The sequence below is a fragment of the Oncorhynchus mykiss genome, chromosome 14, assembly GCF_013265735.2.
Source record: "Oncorhynchus mykiss isolate Arlee chromosome 14, USDA_OmykA_1.1, whole genome shotgun sequence".
In the NCBI taxonomy this organism is placed as follows: Eukaryota; Metazoa; Chordata; class Actinopteri; order Salmoniformes; family Salmonidae; genus Oncorhynchus; species Oncorhynchus mykiss.
The window spans coordinates 4,833,917-4,857,531 of record NC_048578.1 but is presented as its reverse complement, the minus strand read 5'-3'; the positions used below and the strand labels follow the sequence as shown (position 1 = coordinate 4,857,531).

The following is a 23,615-nucleotide window of genomic DNA, read 5'->3' as shown; positions in this document are numbered from 1 at the left end:
GACGTTTGGCATTGTGTATGGTGAGCTTTTGTGCGGCTGATCGGCCATGGAAAGCCGTTTCATGAAGCTCCTGACGAACAGTTATTGTGATGACGTTGCTTCCAGAGGCAGTTTGGAACTCGGTAGTGTGTGTTGCAACCGAAGACAGATTACTTTTAGGTGCTTCAGCACTCAGCGGAACCATTCTGTGAGCTTGTGTGGCCTACCACTTTGTGGCTGAGACGTTGTTGCTCCTAGACATTTCCACTTCCCAGTAACAGCACTTAGTTGACCAGGGCAACTGACTTGTTGGAAAGGTGGACTCCTATGACGGTGCCGCGTTGAGAGTCACTGAGCTCTTCAGTAAGGCCGTTCTACTACCACTGTTGGTCTATGGACACTGCATAGCTGTCTACTCGATTCTATACACCTGGCAGCAATGGGTGTGGCTGAAATAGCCAAATCCACTAATTTGAAGGGGTTTTGAGAAAAATCCCCTTCGAATCGTCTTCTGGAAAAACAGATTCTGGGTTAATAATTACGTAACCAACAATCTGTAGTAATACTAGTCCCATGCTAATAGGGCTATTGATGTAGCCTACTGTTTGACTTTGCATTGTATTACATAACCAATAATAACATCTAAGGCAACTATTACCTTTAGCGTGTAGAGCGATTAATGCCATATGTCCACCAGCTGCACATGCATTTTACCATATGTTGTTTTTGCCAGATGTCTAGCCTGCATCTTCCGTACTTGATGCGCATGTGCTTTGTTTAACACTGTTTTGGGGGTTACTACATGATTCCATGTGTTATTTAATCATTTTGATGTCTTCACTATTTTTCTACAATGTAGAAAATAGTACAAATAAAGACAAACTGAGTAGGTGTGACCAAACTTGTGACTGGTACTGCACATACGCAACATGGCCAAGAAAGAAATGTCTTCCTAGCGAATGTGGTAGCATGTTGTCACTAGAGGGTCATATTGAATAATGGGGTGCTGTGAAAGAAAGAACTCAGAAGGGAACGAGTAGAAAGAGTGTTTTAGGTAAGAAAGAGAAGTTTAAACTCCATCGGAATTACTTTTCAATTCAACATCTTTCTCTGAATTAAAACTCAAGACGGGTTGCAGCATGGAGAAGACCATTTTCGCCCTGTTCGACTAAAGCTAATAATTAGAACGGATGAAAGTTATTCTTTTATTGGCAGAGGTCATTCAAAAAGTACATTTAATGCCCTGACGACACGTCCCCCCCCCCCCCCCACTCACTCTGGTTTACTACTTTTTTGGTTTTGATAAAAAAAAATGTTAGGAGAATTTATTTAACCATGATGTATCTAGCACAGTTAAGACTTTTACATCAGGTTAAATGGTTAGAAAGGTAACTATTTGTAAAGGTTGGGATAGGAGGTGTAACAGGTGTCTTGGGTCCAGCTGTGGTGGTTGAGGCAGCACTCGTGGTCTCATCTGAAAACAAGCAGATATGTTAGCAAGCAATTTTTTGTTCAGGCATGTTGTATAAATTCTCATGGGATATCTTATGCAGTAATATAATCTTCCATTATAAAAAGACAACTAATTCCACGAAAAGGGTGAGTGAAATATCCATTGTTTGTTTACAAACGGCTTCTCTGAGCTTTCCCCATAGCAAACAACATCATGGAGCAACATGGCAATGTTAGACCCTTTTACCGATCCGTATCAAATTTATTTGTCACATACACATGGTTAGCAGATGTTAATGCGAGTGTAGCGAAATGCTTGTGCTTCTAGTTCCGACAATGCAGTAATAACCAACGAGAAATCTAACCTAACAATTCCAAAACTACTACCTTATACACACAGGTGTAAAGGGATAAAGAAATATGAATGAGTGACGGTACAGAACGGCATAGGCAAGATGCAGTAGATGGTATTGAGTACAGTATATACATATGAGATGAATAATGTAAGGTATGTAAACATATTAAGTAGCATTGTTTAAAGTGGCTAGTGATATATTTTACATCAATTCCCATTATTAAAGTGGCTGGAGTTGAGTCAGTGTGTTGGCAGCAGCCACTCAATGTTAGTGGTGGCTGTATAACAGTCTGATGGCCTTGAGATTGAAAAACAGCTTCTGTCTCTCGGTCCCAGCTTTGATGCACCTGTACTGACCTCGCCTTCTGGATGATAGCGTGGTGAACAGGCAGTGGCTCGGGTGGTTGATGTCCTTGATGATCTTTATGGCCTTCCTGTGACATCGGGTGCTGTAGGTGTCCTGGAGGGCAGGTAGTTTGCCCCCGGTGATGCGTTGTGCAGACGTCACTACCCTCTGGAGAGCCCTACGGTTGTGGGCGGAGCAGTTGCCGTACCAGGCGGTGATGCAGCCCGACAGGATGCTCTCGATTGTGCATCTGTAGAAGTTTGTGAGTGCTTTTGGTGACAAGCCAAATTTCTTCAGCCTCCTGAGGTTGAAGAGGCGCTGCTGCACCTTCTTCACGATGCTGTCTGTGTGGGTGGACCAATTCAGTTTGTCTGTGATGTGTACGCCGAGAAACTTTAACTTACTACCCTCTCCACTAATGTCCCATCGATGTGGATAGGGGGGTGCTCCCTCTGCTGTTTCCTGAAGTCCACAATCATCATCTCAGTTTTGTTGACTTTGAGTGTGAGGTTATTTTCCTGACACCACACTCCGAGGGCCCTCACCTCCTCCCTGTAGGCCGTCTCGTCGTTGTTGGTAATGAAGCCTACCACTGTAGTGTTGTCCGCAAACTTGATGATTGAGTTGGAGGCGTGCATGGCCACGCAGTCGTGGGTGAACAGGGAGTACAGGAGAGGGCTCAGAACGCACCCCTGTGGAGCCCCAGTGTTGAGGATCAGCGGGGTGGAGATGTTGTTACCTACCCTCACCAGGGCGGCCCGTCAGGAAGTCCAGGACCCAGTTGCACAGGGCGCTGTCGAGACCAAGGGTCTCGAGCTTGATGACGAGTTTGGAGGGTACTATGGTGTTAAATGCTGAGCTGTAGTCGATGAACAGCATTCTCACATAGGTATTCCTCTTGTCCAGATGGGTTAGGGCAGTGTGGTTGAGATTGCATCGTCTGTGTACCTATTGGGGCAGTAAGCAAATTGGAGTGGGTCTAGGGTGTCAGGTAGGGTGGAGGTGATATGGTCCTTGACTAGTCTCTCAAAGCTCTTCATGATGACGGAAGTGAGTGCTATGGGGTAGTCGTTTAGCTCAGTTACCTTAGCTTTCTTGGGAACAGGAACAATGGTGGCCCTCTTGAAGCATGTGGGAACAGCAGACTGGGATAAGGATTGATTGAATATGTCTGTAAACACCAGCCAGCCAGCTGGTCTGAGCATGCTCTGAGGGCGCGGCTGGGGATGCCGTCTGGGCCTGCAGCCCTGCGAGGGTTAACACGTTTAAATGTTTTACTCACGTCGGCTGCAGTGAAGGAGAGTCCGCATGTTTTGGTGTCGGGCCGTGTCAGTGGCACTGTATTGTTCACAAAGCGGGCAAAAAAGTTATTTAGTCTGCCTGGGAGCAAGGCATCCTGGTCCGTGACTGGGCTGGTTTTCTTTTTTGTAATCCGTGATTGACTGTAGACCCTGCCACATACCTCTTGTGTCTGAGCCGTTGAATTGCGACTCTACTTTCTCTATTCTGACGCTTAGCTTGTTTGATTGCCTTGCGGAGGGAATAGCTACACTGTTTGTATTCGGTCATGTTTCCGGTCACCTTTGCCCTGGTTAAAAGCAGCACTTTGACGACACACTAAATCCCTTCGCCAGCTTGCAAATGGACTATCTCAGAAATGTAATGGATGTCCGCGCCGAAAGACGGCTCATTGTTTCAAGAGAAATCATTGCCCAAGGTCGATTTCTCCTACAACAAATCCATTCTGGGCGTGTTAAAACCCGATCGTCTTAACTAAATATATATGTATTGATGTGAAAATTGGCATATAGACAGTAAGTCCCGAGACTTTATACATGTTGAACTGTCTTTGATGTTGCCGGGAAATGGGAAGAAGCTACGTCACAGTTGTAACTGTGTAGGTAACTACTCTCAAGATTTAGTACAGATCAGGCCTGACACAAAATGTTGAAATAGTAGCCTATTTTGACAACTATTCAGTGAATGCAACAAGTATTAGATATCAAAAATATTTGTAGGACAAATTTGATATTTCACACCATCACTTTAGTGTTTGCATTTAGCCTACAACATGTCATGGAACGCCTGGAAGCACGGCCCCATCCTGCAAAGTGGCACAGAACACGTAGAGCACCCAAAGGAGGTTTCTACACATCTCCCACTCTTTGCCCTAATCTGTCCACTCCGGATGCACACCACACACCTTTTGTGCCCTTCAAACGAGTTACAACTCGGGCCACACGCCATGGTGTCACATTATTGTCTCCCCTCTTCCTGCCACTGTAGCCATATCACAAAGTGAATGCACAAGCTGCATTTTTCAATGCCTTCAGAGGAGAGATTTCTGGGAAGAGGCCTTTGCAGGGTCCCTCACACAATGTACGCAATTGAGGGCTATGTTGAGCATCTCCCCCAAAACACATACTTCTGCCATTTTTTGCCTGTGCGTCCAACATTGTAATAGCTCCTCAGTTGGTCAAGATGGTCAACCCCACCCATTTTCTTGTTGTAATCCATTACAAGCTCTGGAACAGATAAGTTCCTACCATTTTTAAAGAAAAACAATTCCAAAACCCCTACCACTGTCACTTTAGCCCTGTGGTTTGTGGTTCAAGGGTGAATGGTGAGACTTAGGGCAGACACACGCCATGGAAACGTAGGCTCCCCTCGCGGGTGTCCTCTCTCCTTTCGCTCCGCATCTCTATCCCTCCAATAATCTCTAATTTATATTCCTCCCTGCCTTTTCCTGCTGAGCCTTGACTCTCCACATCACTTTTTTCACTGACCGAGAGTAACAAAGAGGAGCAACAAAACAAATAGGATACAATTGTAGTCTGGAACATAGTCTCTCTTCCTTCCTCTAGTTCTCAACCATACACATACTCTCTTCCTAATAAGGTGTTTCCATAATGAATTGTGATAGTTACACGCTCCTCATTTCTCACTCACTAACTACAGAGTTTGCCAATGTTAGCTGATTAGTTACGAAGCTGGAACAGTTTCCAAATTAATTGCATCGGTAGAAACAGGACAAACAAGCAACTTGTTAGCTGGCAATGTAAACAATTAGCCAACTACTCATATGCGCTCCACTGCGCAGGCATCTTCTACTCTAATACGACAACTAAGCGGTCAAATAATAGACAAACGAGACAATATATAGCCTATGAATATATGCACCTAGCAAACATGACAAACCACAACCTAAGCCCAACAGATAAACACCAATTACTCTAGCCTTACTCTATTGCAGAGTTGTGTCAATGAGGTGGTTGTTTTGACCCAACTGTAGTTTGTGACTACTACAATTTCCCATTGTAGCCAGTACAGTAGACCAGAGTACAGTAAAGTAGATATGTACATTATAGTGTTCTCTACTCTACTGTGCTGTCCAAACTTGTGACACATGGGTGTCCTCTGGCCTGCCCTGCCCAACGTCTCCTCTTACTGCAATGTAAAGCTAACACAGTGCAGGCCTGGCCCAACATGTATGGCTGGGCATATCACTCAGACCTAGGCAGATGCATGGACCCAGTGTACACGACATACACCAATGGAACAAGAAAATCCCATAGCAGGAAGAGTTCCACAAGACAGCCTAAGAGAGAGTTTGGAATACACAAAGTATCACTGACCGAAGGGTGGTACACCTTATCACAGTTTAACCTACAGTGGTAGAAATGCACATAATGTAGATACACTGGTAGCAGACAGCCTCTGATGGCTGTGTGTGGCAGACAGACAGTAAGGCGTGGTCGTCCTAGATCTCCCCTCGCTCAGCATTCAGTTCCTGTCACATCAGCAGTAATTGCCGGGCCGACGGGACAGAGTATTGTGTGTGTGTGTGTGTGACTGGATTTATTTTTCCTTTTGTGTGTGTTGCAGGTAGGTTCACATACGGTGGGTGACCTGTCGTTAGCCCTTTTTGTGTTTTGTCCCTCTATCAGTACAGTAGCAGAAACGCTCTCCATGGTTTTCCAATCTTCTGTTTCCTGGAGAGAGAATTTGTTCCAACAAACTGCTCTTTTTAATGTCTAAATGTCACCATGTATTATTGCAATACAGCTGGTACCCTAAGTAGGCTAACAGTGTTTTTTATTTTTATGAGTGCACATTTTTAGAGCCTGTTCAGAATATGGCCTACTTTCTTTGAACACAACCTATTTATGTTAACACTGAGATCATGGGTTTTAGACTCGAGTCATGTGTTAAGCAACATTTGACTAGATAAATATTGAAACAGAGGGGGCATTTTTGTTCAGTGTTGGCATCTTGAGGTCATGTTGCCCGGGTGATGTTTACTGTACCTTACTTAACCTCTGACCCATGTCTCCTCCTCATCCTTCAGCCTGGCCTTCGGGACCCTCTACCCGGCCTACTCCTCATACAAGGCTGTCAAGACGAAGAATGTGAAGGAATATGTGAGTACTGTACCTATTTATTTTACAATTATTATTCCAGTATATTATTGTAGGATAAACATTTTAAAGTCTCTTTTTGTAGCCAGCTCATATTCTTAATGGAAAAAGTGATTACTTTTTTATTTATTTTTTTAAATGGGGTGTGGGATTTTACTCTCTCCAATGGGATGCTGCAAGTTTCCATTGTCTCTGAGGATGCGAGAGCAGTTCAACTGTATCCGTTTAAAAGGGGAACCTCCCAGCTTACCTCATCCCTGTCAGCGAGCAGAGGGATGAGAAAGAGAAGGAAGAGGGGTCCTCTGCCAAGCGCTCTCCTTAGTCTCCTCCCTCTGGTTGCTATAGAAACCCCACTCAATATCTGAGCGGGGGCACATGCAGACTGACAGAGGGAGTGGGAGGGAGATACAGAGGAGGATGCCATTTTTAGCCTTGTTGTTTTTATACAGTGCCTTGCGAAAGTATTCGGCCCCCTTGAACTTTGCGACCTTTTGCCACATTTCAGGCTTCAAACATGAAGATATAAAACTGTATTTTTTTGTGAAGAATCAACAACAAGTGGGACACAATCATGAAGTGGAACGACATTTATTGGATATTTCAAACTTTTTTAACAAATCAAAAACTGAAAAATTGGGCGTGCAAAATTATTCAGCCCCCTTAAGTTAATACTTTGTAGCGCCACCTTTTGCTGCGATTACAGCTGTAAGTCGCTTGGGGTATGTCTATCAGTTTTGCACATTGAGAGACTGAATTTTTTTCCCATTCCTCCTTACAAAACAGCTCGAGCTCAGTGAGGTTGGATGGAGAGCATTTGTGAACAGCAGTTTTCAGTTCTTTCCACAGATTCTCGATTGGATTCAGGTCTGGACTTTGACTTGGCCATTCTAACACCTGGATATGTTTATTTTTGAACCATTCCATTGTAGATTTTGCTTTATGTTTTGGATCATTGTCTTGTTGGAAGACAAATCTCCGTCCCAGTCTCAGGTCTTTTGCAGACTCCATCAGGTTTTCTTCCAGAATGGTCCTGTATTTGGCTCCATCCATCTTCCCACCAATTTTAACCTTCCCTGTCCCTGCTGAAGAAAAGCAGGCCCAAACCATGATGCTGCCACCACCATGTTTGACAGTGGGGATGGTGTGTGTTCAGCTGTGTTGCTTTTACGCCAAACATAACATTTTGCATTGTTGCCAAAAAGTGCAATTTTGGTTTCATCTGACCAGAGCACCTTCTTCCACGTTTGGTGTGTCTCCCAGGTGGCTTGTGGCAAACTTTAAACGACACTTTTTATGGATATCTTTAAGAAATGGCTTTCTTCTTGCCACTCTTCCATAAAGGCCAGCTTTGTGCAATATACAACTGATTGTTGTCCTATGGACAGAGTCTCCCACCTCAGCTGTAGATCTCTGCAGTTCATCCAGAGTGATCATGGGCCTCTTGGCTGCATCTCTGATCAGTCTTCTCCTTGTATGAGCTGAAAGTTTAGAGGGACGGCCAGGTCTTGGTAGATTTGCAGTGGTCTGATACTCCTTCCATTTCAATATTATCGCTTGCACAGTGCTCCTTGGGATGTTTAAAGCTTGGGAAATCTTTGTGTATCCAAATCCGGCTTTAAACTTCTTCACAACAGTATCTCGGACCTGCCTGGTGTGTTCTTCATGATGCTCTCTGCGCTTTTAACGGACCCCTGAGACTATCACAGTGCAGGTGCATTTATACGGAGACTTGATTACACACAGGTGGATTGAATTTATCCTCATTAGTAATTTAGTTCAACATTGGATCATTCAGAGATCCTCACTGAACTTCTGGAGAGAGTTTGCTGCACTGAAAGTAAAGGGGCTGAATAATTTTGCACGCCCAATTTTTCAGTTTTTGATTTGTTAAAAAAGTTTGAAATATCCAATAAATGTCGTTCCACTTCATGATTGTGTCCCACTTGTTGTTGATTCTTCACAAAAAAATACAGTTTTATATCTTTGTTTGAAGCCTGAAATGTGGCAAAAGGTCGCAAAGTTCAAGGGGGCCGAATACTTTCTCAAGGCACTGTATCTCCCCCCCCCCCCCCCAAATGTGGCTCAACTTCTCAGCTGGGTTGAGTACTTTGAATTGTTTATGTGCATTCGTAAAGTATTCAGACACCTTGACTTTTTCTACATTTTTACTTTACAGCCTTATTCTAAAATGCATTCAATTGCCCCCCCAAATCTACACACAATACCCCATAATGACATAACTGGTTTTTAGACATTTTTGTGAATGTAAATGTGATTTATTTATTTTATCCTTAAGTATTCAGACCCTTTACTCTGAAGCAGCTTTTGGCTGCGATTTTAAAGCCTCAAGTCTCCTTGGGTATGATGCTACAAGCTTAGCACATCTGCATTTGTGGAGTTTCTCCCATTCTTCTCTGCAGATCCTCTCAAGCTCTCGGGTTGGATGGGGAGCTTTGTTTCACAGCTATTTTCAGGTCTCTCCAGAGATGTTAGATCGGATTCAAGTCCGTGCTCTGGCTGTGCCGCTCAAGGACATTCAGAGACTTGTCCCAAAGGCACTCCTGCATTAGGGTTGTTGTGCTGTTGGAAGGTGAACCTCCCCATCTGAGGTCCTGAGTGCCCTGGAGCTGATTTTCGTCAAGGATCTCTCTGTACTTTGCTCCGTTTATCTTTCCCTCAATCCTCCCAGTCCCTGCCGTTTTAAAACGCCCCCACAGCATGATGCTGCCACCACCATGCTTTATCGTAGGGATGGTGCAGGCAGGGACAAACTGAGAACAAAATATGTACCTGGACTTTTTGTCTCAGACCGGCCCACCAGAAATCCCCCCCAGCAATACACCACAACCCACGCCACACTTAATGTAAATAAGATTACTGAACAATATAACAAATAGGGATAAATTATTTGCTTTGTTCTTGAAGGGCTGTCTGTGGAAAGCCACTGGCACTGAATGTTAGCTGACTAAAGCTTTTAGGGTATATAAGAGCAATGTCGGCATACAAAGTGCCATTACTCAGCATCCATCGGCGATTTCTATCTATAACTGTATCCAGAATTTGATTATGGACCCCACTCTTGTATGCACTCTCTACCCCCAGTAAAAGTCATCTTGTGCCATCTCTCCAGGCATGGTTTTCTTCTTTCGAGCCCTTTTCGTTGGCCGAGTGGTCTCTAACTCCAGCTCTGTTTCCTCATCCAGTTCCTGCAACTTCCTGTTAGCCCACTGAACAAATGTGCCTACAGCTGCCTTGACTTTTTCAACATCTCTTGCCATTCCTTTCAGCTGCTCCTCTGTTGACACAATACGATGCACGATGTCCATTCGTTTTGAAGATATATTGAGACTGGTGAGGTGACCTGGAATATCTGCATTTTTAAGTATTGTTTCATACTTCAGCAACCCCCTCTATGTATCCTTGTGCCTTGACCCATGCAGTAGTGTTGTTTTTCTGATCTTGTATGGTTGACAGAGTGAGAAGGACATCAACATACAGACTCTCATCTGGATTTCCAAAAGCTCCTAAGACCTTCTTTAAGGCACCGTCTTTAGCCCACCAGCCTGTCTCTCCGATTGGAGCAAGACGTCTGTGTCTTGGGATCTTGCTCTCCTTCTCCAAAGTGTTCATCCTCTAGTAGGATTCACTGAAGAACACAGCTATGTTGTTATTGAGAGAGAAAAAAAGTGACCCACTTGCCAAGACACACTCTGTCTGCCAAAACAAGGTTCAATGTCTGTACATAGCACCACCCATGCACTTGATTGGTGGACTTTGCAGAGAGCAGGGCAGAGAAGTCTTTTTATACTGCCCTTGCATACTGGAGGCTCCGTTAGTGGAATTGCCAATGCGCTTGCTGATGTCAGGCTTCATGTTTTCCAGTACTTCACTTGGTACCTGGACAAAGTATTGTCCAGTGGATGCCTCGCATTTCACCACAGCCACAAGCCTCTCATGACGTTCGTCACACATTTGACTATGACAGAGCATTGATCTTGTGTTGTAGTGTCAATCTGGACTGAACATACAAGCTTCCTGGATTTCACTTGTTATGGTGGCCTGCGCCGGATGGTGGTAATGACGTTATCGGTGGTAGTCTTTGATAAGTGTGGTTAGAGCTTCTGTCCCTTCTTGACCCCGGTTCAGAGTTTTAAAAAAAATACCTTTTTGTTTTATTTTGTTTTGCTTTTCCCTATGCAGGCAGTGAGATGCTCTTTCATACATTCATAAGTCTTTGCTAGGTAAAGCCCCACCTTATCTCAGCTCACTGATCACCATAGCAACACACGCTCCAGCAGGTATATTTCACTGGTCATCCCTTAAAGCCAACAGCTCCCTTTGGCCGCCTATCCTTCCAGTTTTCTGCTGCCAATGACTGGAACAAATTGCAAAAATCACTGAAGCTGGAGACTTATGTCTTCCTCTCTAACTTTACGGATCAGCTGTCAGAGCAGCTTATTGATCACTACCTGTACACAGCCCATCTGTAAATAGCACACCCAACTACCTCATCCCCATATTGTTTAAACATTTTTTTTTTTAATCCTCTGCAACCCAGTATATCTACTTGCACGTTATCATCTGCACATCTATCACTCCAGTGTTAATGCTAAATTGTAATTACTTTGCCACCACGGCCTATTTATTACCTTACCTCCCTAATCTTACTACATTTGCACACACTGTACATAGTCAACAACACAATAGAAAAAGCTATGTTTGTTTATCCCATGTGTAACTGTTGTTTTTGTTGCACTGCTTTGCTTTATCTTGGCCAGGCCGCAGTTGCAAATGAGAACTTGTTCTCAACTGGCCTACCTGGTTAAATAAAAAAGAAATACACAGGTCGTACTCAGCAGAATGATCATCTCTAAAAAGTTGCCATGTTCAATGCTGCTGTCATCTAGTGTATAAGCTGCTTCAGACTGCACACCTCTGTAGCTCAGACCTCTCTTCCCTATGACTTTAACAACATCTATAATGCGCTCTAGCACTTGCCTTCTACTGCGCACTTGCTTTCTGAGCAGACATCTGACTGCCGATGAACAGGCTCTCAATGTTACCTTTTGGAGGACCTTAGAAAGTAGGCCTCAGCCTAGAGGTTATGTATAATGCTGTTCCACTCTGAATATGCTTCCCTTCTGCGATTCAATCCATGAAAGGGCTGTTCTCTGTGGGCTTTGCAAATGCCGTACAAATTAAGCTGACTAAAGCATGGTTCGCTTCACTGTATGACAGCCACTTCCTGTTGGTCCCATCTTTACAAAAGAGCACCTTCTACACCACACTTTTCCCACTTTTGTTGGGGGTGGAAACTAAACATATCTAGGTCCATTGACTTCGGCCTCTTAATATAATCAAAACTTGGTGTGGCATTCTGGCTCAATCTACATCTGTCCACTGCAGATGCAGTATCCTCAACCTGGATGAATAATTTAGTAGAATATTATAACTTTTTATTTCATGTTAATGTAATAGTATACTAAATTCTGCTAGTATAAAAATATGTTGTAGTATAAAATTATTTTGTCCTGCCCCATCCAGGCTGTGATAGGTCGGTTCAAGAAAAGTGACATTGACAAAGCGCTTGTTTCAACAAAAGGCCAGCTAGCCAAACCCAAACATTGCTTATCCTATCCCTTCTGTCTTACCACTTCAACTGCAAAACCTTGACTAACAGTTGAACTGGTATCGCTGGACTCAATGGGCTGCTCTCTCTCCTGCCAGTGCCTTCAGGCTCACTAGGCTGAGATGATTGACTGATAACAGCGCCAAATAAATAATTTGTCATTTTAAAACATTTGGCTGCATCAGCTCCAAGGGACTTCAACCTCTTTGCTTTTCAGCACCACCTTTTTTACGTTTCTTTTCTTTTTGTTCGTCCATCTTGCTCCACTATTTATCCAAATGTCACCACTTAACAGAGATGGGAAAGGGGCGGGGCCCAGGTAAAGTTAGAATGGACTGGACCAAAAGTAATTGGCTGGGGGAGAGAGGCCGACAGATGTAATACCCAACCAATACCCGGCAGCCCACTCGCCTGGGCCAGTCAGACACACAGCACTTGGTTATTTTTATTTAAGCGGGGGCTGGGGTTATTTACATTTTGCGTTGCATCGGCCCCAATTGTTAAGCGGCTCACCGGGAAAACTCTCGGTGCTCCAGATGGCCAGTCCGTTATTGGTGTCTCTTGGCATCCAGGCCAAAGAGTTCAATCATGGTTTCGTCAGACCAGAGTCTTGGTTCTCATGTTCTGAGAGTCCTTTAGGTGCCTTTTGGCAAACTCCAACCTGGCTGTCATGTGCAGTTTTACTGAAGAGTGGCTTCTGTCTGGCCACTCTACCATAACGGCCTGATTGGTAGAGTGCTGCAGAGATGGTTGTCCTTCTGGAAGTTTCTCCCGTCTCCATAGAGGAACTCTGTCAGAGTGACCATCGGGTTCTTGGTCACCTCTCTGACCAAGGCCCTTCTCCTCTGATTGCTCATTTTGGTCGGGCTGCCAGCTCTACAAAGAGTCTTGGTGGTTCCAAACTTCTCCCATTTAAGAATGATGGAGGCCACTGTGTTCTTGGGGTCCTTTAATGCTGCAGAAATGTTTTGGTACCCTTCCCCAGATCTGTGCCTCGACACAATCCTGTCTCTGATCTCTATGGACAATTACTTTGACCTCATGGCTTGATTTCTGCTCTCACATGCACTGTCATCTGTGGGACCTTATATAGACAGGTGTTTGTGCCTTTCCAAGTCATGTCCAATCAATTGAATTTACCACAAATGGACTCCGATGATAAATGGAAACAGGATGCGCCCGAGCTCAATTTTGAGTCTTATGGCAAAGGGTCTGAATACTTATGTAAATGTGTTTTAAAAAAATAATAATAATACATTTGCAAACCATTTCTAAACCTGTTTTCACTGTTATTATGGAGTATTGTGTGTAGATTGAGGGAAAAACATTAATATAATCCGTATTTAGAATAAGGCTGTAACGTATCAAAATGGGGGAAAGGGGTCTGAATATGTTCTGAAGGGCACTGTATTAACTTGTTTGCACTTGGTCAGTGTGTCTTTTAGGATTCATCCATACCATCTTGCTATTTATATTGCAATAATTGATGGTACACTCTCCACCCACTGACTGGATTTATTTCAATGCCCATCCTTTGGCAGTGATAGACCATGCATACTGATTCGGTCTATAAGGGCTGTAACGTGCATGCTTGTGTGTGTGCGGGAGACAGTGAATGCTCTACGTGTGTCTTGTCACATTCTTACGGCAGCTTACTGTAGACTATGCTTTCATGTGCTATATTTGTGACGCTCTCTCCGTCGTTTGTGTGTCCAGGTGAAATGGATGATGTACTGGATAGTGTTTGCGTTATTCACCACAGTGGAGACCCTCACTGACTTGTTCATGTCCTGGTGAGTCCTGGTGGGTCATCTCTGACCAGTGCCCTTACAGCCACTATACAACACTAGTCCCGTGGATCAAAATACTTAGACAATACATATTCATGGTTGAAAAGATGTGCTCACTAGGATTGCTATATTTAAATCAACTTCGGTTTGTTTACATTTGTCATGGTGTAGGTAGGCTATTGCCTTCTGAAAAGTACCAAGATATCAGAGCAAATGCTTGGTACACCCTTTGGTCTCTGAATGAGGCCTAGCTCATTCTCCTTTCCTGCCTGTTAAGTATCTGGTGTGGTGGTCCATGCAGGTTTCCTTTCTACTTTGAGTTGAAGATAGCCTTTGTGATCTGGCTCCTGTCTCCGTACACTAAGGGCTCCAGCGTGCTCTACCGCAAGTTCGTCCACCCCACCTTGTCCAACAAGGAGAAGGTAATGTGTAACTCTTAATTAACCATGCACTCGAACCCTGTCCGACAATGAGAGGGTTAGAGGTCACAATAAAATCCAGCTGTGTCTGCCTGTCAATTCTCTACTGGTTAGATGCTCTGACTCATCTTTCTTTGTCTCCTCTTTGTTTTCCGTGACTGTCACCCGCTTTTGCTTTCTATTCCTGTTTCTCTCCTGTTCTTTTTTTAATTAAAATGTTTCCCTCATCTCTTCTGTCCTGTAGGAAATAGACGAGTACATCACCCAGGCCAAAGACCGTAGTTATGAGACTATGATGAGGTTTGGAAAGAGGGGGCTGAACTTGGCTGCTACAGCCGCCGTCACCGCAGCTAGCAAGGTAAGCAAGGCGCCGGGCCCCGACCGGGGGGTGTGTCTGTGTGTACATGGTGTTTCCGTGTGCGATAGAGGACGAAACTTACAATGTGCATATGCCATCCTGTGTGTTTGTCACCCCAAGGCGTTTTGAGGTGTGTGTGTGTGCTCTTACTGTATGCTCACTTCATGTGCCTTAGCACTGGAATGCTGTAGGGCGTCTGCAGTGTTTGAGCTATGTGTGTGCTGTGCAGGGCCAGGGTGTGCTGTCGGAGAAGCTGCGTAGTTTCAGCATGCAGGACCTGACTCTGATCAACGATGGGGAGGAGCTGGGCCTGCGTTCCTCTGACCCGCGCATAAGAAGAGACGCCATGGACGACACAGTTACTGGAAGTAGTACGCTATCTAACACACTGCCCCGCGCCAAAGCCACACGCCAGAGTGGGTAACACACACACTCTCACACATGCTGGCTTGCGCCATCAAATCAAATGTATTTATATAGCCCTTCTTAGATCAGCTGATATCTCAAAGTGCTGTATAGAAACCCAGCCTAAAATCCCGAACAGCAAGCAATGCAGGTGTAGCAGCGCACGGTGGCTAGGAAAAACTCCCTAGAAAGGACAGAGCCTAGGAAGAAACCTAGAGAGGAACCAGGCTATGTGGGGTGGCCAGTCCTCTTCCTTCTTCCATACGGCAGAGTATATAATGCATGCGTACAGATCACTGTGAATATTGGGGTATGTGGAACTGATCACCCCTGTCAGATCAGTGGTCAAAAAGGTTGTCGAGAAATGACAGCCATTTTAGTCATAGTATTACAGTACGTTGACTTGTCTGTCTGTACTCTGTGCCTGTTGTCGAACAGCTCTTATCGGTACAGGGAGGGAGGTGGTGAAGTCATGTGATTTAAACATTTGTAAAAAATCACACACACAAAAAAACCTGCAGGATGCCAGGGAGGAAACACTCCAGAAGGGGAGGAGATAGCATGTGATGTCAGTGGGGCGTCTTTGTGTCTGACTGCACAGCTCTGTCTCTGTGGGGCTGGCAGTTTGTGAATACAGGGGGAAACACTGAGGGAGAAAAGGATAGTGAGCATGGAGAAAGGGAATAAATCTAGTTCATGGGCAGTATGGCATGAAAGCCAGGAAAGAAGAGAACTAGTGTAGCGACGAGACGGACCATGTAAAAGAGACAGAACAGGAAACGGTAACATCAAAAAATATATAATCAAATTTTATTGGTCACATACACATTTAGCAGATGTTATTGCGGGTGTGGCACAATGCTTGTGTTCCAAGCTCCAACAGTGCAGTAATGTCTAACAATACACACATCTAAAAGTAAAATAATGGAAATATTAGGACGAGCAATATCGAAGTGACATTGAATAGAATACAGTGGGAAGAAAAAGTATTAACCTTTTAGAATTACCTGGATTTCTGAATAAATTGGTCATAAAATATTATCTGATCTTCATCCAAGTCACAATAGACACTTAGTCTGCTTAAACTAATAACACACAACTATAATTGTTCATGTCTTTATTGAACACTATGTAAACATTCACACTTGGAGGGTGGTGAAAGTATGTGAACCCTTGGATTTAATAACAGGTTGACCCTCCTTTGGCAGCAATAACCTCAACCAAACATTTTCTGTAGTTACAGATCAGACCTGCACAACTGTCAGGAGGAATTTTGGACCATTCCACTTTACAAAACTGTTGAAGTCCACAATATTCTTAGGATGTCTGGTGTGAACCGCTCTCTTGAGGTCATGCCACAGCAGCTCAATTGGGTTGAGGTCAGGACTGACTGGGCCACTCTAGAAGGTGTATTTTCTTCTGTTCAAGCCATGTTGTTTTTACTTCTGTCTTTTGGGTCGTTGTCCTGTTGCGTCACCATACTTCTGTTGAGCTCCGATTGCCGGACAGATAGCCTTACATTCTCCTGCAAAATATCTTGATAAACTGGGAATAAATTGGGAATTGATTTTTCCGTCGATGATGGCAAGCTGTCCAGGCGCTGAGGCAGCAAAGCAGCCCCAAACCATGATGCTCTCTCCACCAAAGTTTACAGTTGGGATGAGGTTTTGATGTTGGTGTGCTGTGCCTTTTTGTTCTCCACACAGTGTTTTGTGTTCCTTACAAACAACTAGGCTTGCAAAGGGTCGGGAAATAGCCTGAATTTTTCTGGAAATTTTCCATTTGGAAGTTAAGCCTGGGAATTTGGGGAATTTTGCTTAAATTCATCAAAAAAAAGTTAGCTTATAAGAGTGACATTTTTTGTGGGATACACAAGACAATTCTAGGTCTTGTGGCATATTTTGGTTAAACTATCCCCAATTCAATGGAATTGCAACCCTCTGCATGCACAGTGCAATCTTCCATCACATGTACAGCTGATTCTCAAGATCTTACACACTAATAAGATGCTATTGAGCCCACACTACTACACTGTGAGTCAAGGAATACATGCTTTCTGGTAAGTTATGATTACAATACTGGGTGGGGTGAAAATATTTTGCGACAATTATATATTTTTTTAACTAGTAAATAGTAGCCTACAGCAAAGTGTTAAAATCATTTCTGCTAGTTAGTTTTTGCTACCATGTGAGTTTTAGCTCGCTTGAGCCTGCTAACTGAGGAGTGTTAATTCACCTGTTTCCATATGTTTCATTTTAAAACATTTATCTTACAAAAGAGTTGTTTAATCTGTACATGAAATTGTATTTATTATTTTTTTTACTCATTGTTTTCCTAATCTTTACAGGAAAATGCCACGGGCACTATCTGATTTGTGGAGAAATTTCACTGCAGCTAATGTAGAAGGAAAAGCTATGTACACTTGCAAATACTGTGCCAAATCCTATGTGAAGAATGCATCAAAGATGCAGAATCATCTGGCCAAGTGCATAAAGTTCCCTCCGTGCTTACAACAAGCAACCTCTGACAAAAGTCCTTCTACTTCTATTCGAGGTAAAAATGATGAATCCGACACCTCATCGATTGCAACAGCTCATGGCCCTCCTGGAATCAGTTTTTTTTTAACTCAATGGAGTAATGTAGTCAGGGAAATGCTGATGAATGTCTTGCTCGAGCTGTGTATACAAACTGGTTCACATCTGATGCTCACAGGCAATGTGTATTGGAAGAGATTTCTGAATGTTCTTCGCCCAGCAAACACCCCTTCAACCAGACATGCTTTATCTACTCCATTTGCAGGATGCAGAGTTCAAGTGAATAAATATTCTGGGTAGCCATTTTATTAGATGTTCAGGAGTCTTAAGGCTTGGGGGTAGAAGCTGTTGAGAAGCCTCTTGGACCTAGACTTGGCAAACCAGTACTGCTTGCCATGTGGTAGCAGAGAGAACAGTCTATGACTAGGGTGGTTGGAGTCTTTGACAATTCTTAGGGCCTTCCTCTGTCACCGCCTGGTATAGAGGTCCTAGGTGGCAGGAAGCTTGGCCCCATTGATATACTGGGCCGTTCGCACTACCCTCTGTAGTGCCTTGCAGTCAGAGGCCGAGCTGTTGCCATACCAGGTGGTGATGCAACCAGTCAGGATGCTCTCAATGGTGCAGCTGTAGAACCTTTTGAGGATCTGAGGACCCATGCCAAATCTTTTCAGTCTCCTGAGGGGGAATAGGTTTTGTCATGAGGGCATGACTGTCTTGGTGTGCTTGGACCATGTTAGTGTGTTGGTGATGTGGACACCAAGGAACTTGAAGCTCTCAACCTGCTCCACTGCAGCCTCGTCAATGAGAATGGGGGCGTGCTCGGTCCTTTTTTTCCTGTAGTCCACAATCATCTCCTTTGTCTTGATCACGTTGAGGGAGAGGTTGTCCTGGCACCACACGGCCAGGTCCCTGACCTCCTCCCTATAGGCTGTCTCGTCGTTGTCGGTGATCAGGCCTACCACTTGTGTCATCTGCAAACTTAATGATGGTGTTGGGGTCGTGCCTGGCCGTGCAGTCATGAGTGAACAGGGAGTGCAGGAGGGGACTGAGCACACACCCCTGAGGGGCTCCAGTGTTGAGGATCAGCGTGTTGGATGTGTTACCTACCCTTAGCACCTGGGGGCGGCCTGTCAGGATCCAGTTTGATCCAGTAAGGATCCATTTGATCCTTAGTGCCCTCAAAGCTCATCAATATGGTGTGGAAATGTCAAGGTGGGAGAGGGCAGTGTGGAGTGCAATAGAGATTGGATCATCTGTTGGGGCGGTATGCAAATTGGAGTGGGTCTAGGGTTTCTGGGATAATAGTGTTGATGTGAGCCATGACCAGCCTTTCAAAGCATTTCATGACTACAGACGTGAGTGCTACAGGTCGTTCGTCATTTAGGCAGTTTACCTTAGGGATCTTGGGCACAGGAACTATGGTGGTCTGCTTGAAACATGTTGGTATTACAGACTCGGATAGGGAGTGGTTGAAAATGTCAGTGAAGACACGTCCTGGTAACCCGTCTGGCCATGCGGCCTTGTGAATGTTGACCTGTTTGAAGGTCTTCCATCAGCTGCGGAGAGCGTGATCACACAGTTGTCTGGAACAGCTGGTACTCTCATGCATGTTTGAGTGTTATTTGCCTCGACGTGAGTATAGAAGTAGTTTAGCTCATCTGATGTCGTGTCACTGGGCAGCTCTCGGCTTTGCTTCCCTTTAAAGGCTGTAATGGTTTGCAAGCCCTGCCATATCTGACGAGCGTCAGAGCTGGTGTTGTACGATTCGATCTTGGTCCTGTATTGATGCTTTGCCTGTTTGATGGTTCGTCGGAGGGCATAGCGGGATTTCTTATAAGCTTCCAGGTTCAAATCCCGCTCCTTGAAAGCGGCAGCTCTAGCCTTTAGCTCAGTGTGGATGTTGCCTGTAATCCATGGCTTCTGGTTGGGGTATGTACGTACGGTCACTGTGGGGACGACGTCATCGATGCACTTTTTGATGAAGCCAGTGACTGATGTGGTGTACTCCTCAATGCCATCGGAGGAATTTTGGAACATATTCCAGTCTGTGCTAACAAAACAGTCCTGAAGCTTAGCGTCTGCTTCATCTGACCACTTTTTTTTATTGCTCTTAGTCACTGGTGCTTCCTGCTTTAATTTTTGCCAAATGGAGTGCGAGGTAGAGCTTTGTATGCCTCTGTGTGTGGAGTATTGGTGGTCCCGAGTGTTTTTTTTTCTTTTTTTTCTTCTCTTCTGGTTGAACATTTTAATATGCTGATAGAAATTTGGTAAAACTGATTTAATTTTCCCTACATTAAAGTCCCCTGCTACTAGGAGTGCCGCCTCTGGGTGAGTGTTTTCTCATTTGCTTATGGCGGAATATAACTCATTCAATGCTGTCTTACCACCACAGTCAGGCTGGCGCTATGTAAACGGCTACGAAAAATACAGATGCAAACTTTCTTGGTAGATAGTGTGGTCTACAGCTTATCATGAGATACTCGACCTCAGGTGAGCAATATCTCAAGACTCCCTTAGATATTGTGCACCAGCTGTTATTTACAAAAATACATAGTCCGCCGCCCCTTGTCTTACCAGATGTCGCTGTTCTATCCTCCCGATGTAGCATGTAACCAGCCAGCTGTATGTTGAGTGTCATCGTTCAGCCACGACTCTTTGAAGCATAAGATAGTTATGAGTGTCCATAAGATAGTTTTTAGTGTCCTGTTGGTAGTTTAATCTTCCGGGTAGCTCGTCGATTTTATTCTCCAAATATTGCACATTTGCTAGCAGAATGGAGGGAAGTGGGAGTTTATTCGATCGCCTACGAATTCTCAGAAGGCAGTCTGCCTTTTGACCCCTTTTTCTCCACATCCTCTACACGCAAATCGCGGGGATCTGGGCCCGTTCCCGAGAAAGCAGTATATCCTTCACGTCGGGCTCGTCAGTCGTGAAAGGGGAAAAAAAGGATTCTGCTAGCCCGTGGTGAGTAATCGCAGACCTGATGTCTAGAAGTTCGATCATAAGAGACGGTAGCGGCAACATTATATACAAAATACGTTTAAAAAAAAAAACGTCACAAACAATGCAAATAAACTAACAAAAAAACACTAGGTTGGATACGGAAAATGTCTGCCTTCCTCTCAACACCACCTTTGGGGTTGTCATGTTTGACAGTCTCCTGGAGGGGAAGGAGTTGCTCCAAGAAATGGCCATATCATGGACAGCCCCATCAAGAGGATCCTTCTGGATGATGTATTTAGGGAGAGGGTGGGAAGCAGCCTGAAACTCATGCTACTTACCTATAGCAGTAGCCATTGCACAGATTGAGGGAGAGAATGACATCCTGTCTGATATTCAGAGACAGATTGCAGATGTAAGAGAATAAATCCATACTGCCCTGCCCACTTCACTGTTGCTCCAAGCAGAGGAAACTGCAGTTCTGAAATACATCAAAAAGCATGAAGACTTATGCCTAATGCCCATACACACCTCAGCGTACATGTTGGACCCCAAGTATACTGGCACGAGTATCCTGTCTGGTGTAGAGATCAACAAGGCCTATGATGTCATCACTACTGTCTCGCGCCACCTTGGCCTGGTTGAGGGCAAGGTTCTTGGCAGTCTGGTGAAGTAAACTTCCAAGCAAGGGCTTTGGGATGGAGATGCAATATGGCAGTCATGCCAACATATCTCATCATCCACCTGGTGAAAGGGACTTTGTTGATCTGAGGCTCGTTCCCCTGTTGCCTCCATCATCCTCCAAATCCCACCAACATCAGCCACCTTGTTTGGGAACACACACCAAACCACGCAACAGGCTGACCAATACAAGGGTTGAAAAATTGATGGCCATCTGGGCAAATTTGAGGCTTTTTGAGCCTGACAACGAACCATCATCAAGGTTGGAAAGGGACATTGAAGATGAAGCCTCAGTCGGATGTTCAAGAGGTGGCCAATGAGGAGGTCCAGGGAGAATACATGAATGCCTGAGAGGAAGACCACCAAAGCTTTAGTTTCTAGATCATTTTACAGATGTATGTTAAATGTTTTTGGGAGATGGATCATTTCATATTTTATTTTGTTCAGTGAAATCATCCCATGTGAAGAGTCAACTCAATTAAAGTTCAATTCGTAACTAAACATTTTCTATTGGAAGGATTTAATCATTTGCAATTGTCTACTCATGATAAGGATAAAGGTTTGTTTCTGTCTCTATATATGGTAAATCTATCCAATGCAAAAAACATACATTTTAAATGGTGTTAATGTGAATTCCCACAAAGTATACACCTGAATATTCCCCCAAAATGTGCAACACTACAAACAGGACTTTAGTTTAATTTGTCCACAGAATATTTTGCCAGTAGCGCTGTAGAACATCCAGGTGCACTTTTGCAAATTTCAGATGTTCAGCAATGTTGTTTTTTTGGACAGCAGTGGCTTCTTCCGTGGTGTACGTTTTGTAGACTTGTCAACAGGGATGTTAGCATCTTCCAGAGATTTCTGTCAAATCTGACACTTGGATTTTTCTTAATCCCATTGAGCATTCTGTAGGACGGCCTCTCCCAGGGAGAGTAGCAACAGTACTGAAATGTCTGTTTATAGACAATTTGTCTTACCGTGGACTGACTTTTAGAGATACTTTTGTCATCCTTTCCAGCTTTATGCAAGGCAACCTTTCTTAATATTCTGAGATCTCTTTTGTTTGAGGTATGGTTCATATCAGGCAATGCTTCTTGTGAATAGCAAACTCAAATTTTGTGAGGATTTTTAATGGGGCAGGGCAACTCTAAACAAATCTCCAATCTCGTCTCAGTGATTAGACTTCAGGTTAGTTAACTCCTGACTCCAATTAGCTTTTGGAGAAGTAATTAGCCTAGGGGGTTAACATACCTTTTCCAACCTACACTGTGGTTGTTTAAATTAGGTATTCAAAATAGACAAGAAAAATACTACGTGTGTGTTATTAGTTTAAGCACACTGTCTATTGTTGTGACTTAGATGAAGATACAATTTATGCAGAAATCCAGGTAATTCAAAGGGTTCACATACTTTTACTTGCCACTATACATATGAAATGAGTAAAGCAGTATGTACACATTAATGAAGTGGTTAGTGCACCATTTATTAAAGTGACCAGTGAATTTATGTCTATGTATATAGGGCAGCAGGCTCTAAGGTGCAGGATTGAGTAACCGGGTGGTAGCCGGCTCGTCACGGCTATTTAACAGTCTGATGGCCTTGAGATAGAAGCTGTTTTTCAGTCTCTTGGTCCCAGCTTTGATGCACCTGTACTGACCTCGCCTTCTGGATGATAACGGGGTGAACAGGCAGTGGCCCGGGTGGTTGATGTCCTTGAGGATCTTTTTGGCCTTCCTGTGACATCGGGTGCTGTAGGTGTCCTGGAGGGCAGGTAGTTTGCCCCCGGTGATGCGTTGTGCAGACCGCACCACCCTCTGGAGAGCCCTGCGGTTGCATGCGTTGCAGTTGCCATACCAGGATGCGCTCAATTGTGTATCTGTAAAAGTTTGAGGGTCTTAGGGGACAAGCTGAATTTCTTCAGCCTACTGAGGTGGTTCCGCCTTCCACACACATGTCTGTGTGGGTGGACCATTTTCAAATTGTCAGTGATGTGTACGCCGTGGAACTTGAAGCTTTTCACCTTCTCCACTGTGGTCCCGTTGACATGGATATGGGCGTGCTCTGCTGTTTCCTGAAGTCCACGATCAGCTCCTTCGTTTTGGTGATGTTGAGGGAGAGGGTTATTATTCTGGCACCACCACTCTAGGGTCCTCACCTTCTCCCTGTAGGCTCTTGTCATTGTTGGTAAACAGGCCTACTACTGTTGTCGTCTGCAAACTTGATTGAGTTGGCGGTGTGCATGGCCACGCATTCATGGGTGAACAGGGAGTACAGGGAGGGGTCTGAGCATGCACTCTTGTGGGGCT

At 44.3% G+C, this 23,615-nt stretch overlaps 1 protein-coding gene across 1 annotated transcript in view; it reads left to right on the top strand.

The window, feature by feature from the left end:
- Nucleotides 1-23,615, top strand: part of reep2 (receptor accessory protein 2) — a 32,894-nt gene that overhangs the window by 2,903 nt on the left and 6,376 nt on the right. The window contains exons 2-6 of the mRNA XM_036942716.1: nucleotides 6,481-6,553; nucleotides 13,896-13,972; nucleotides 14,271-14,391; nucleotides 14,633-14,746; nucleotides 14,976-15,162. Of these exons, the coding sequence (XP_036798611.1) occupies nucleotides 6,481-6,553; nucleotides 13,896-13,972; nucleotides 14,271-14,391; nucleotides 14,633-14,746; nucleotides 14,976-15,162 (572 nt within the window). The remainder of the gene's footprint in view (nucleotides 1-6,480; nucleotides 6,554-13,895; nucleotides 13,973-14,270; nucleotides 14,392-14,632; nucleotides 14,747-14,975; nucleotides 15,163-23,615) is intronic.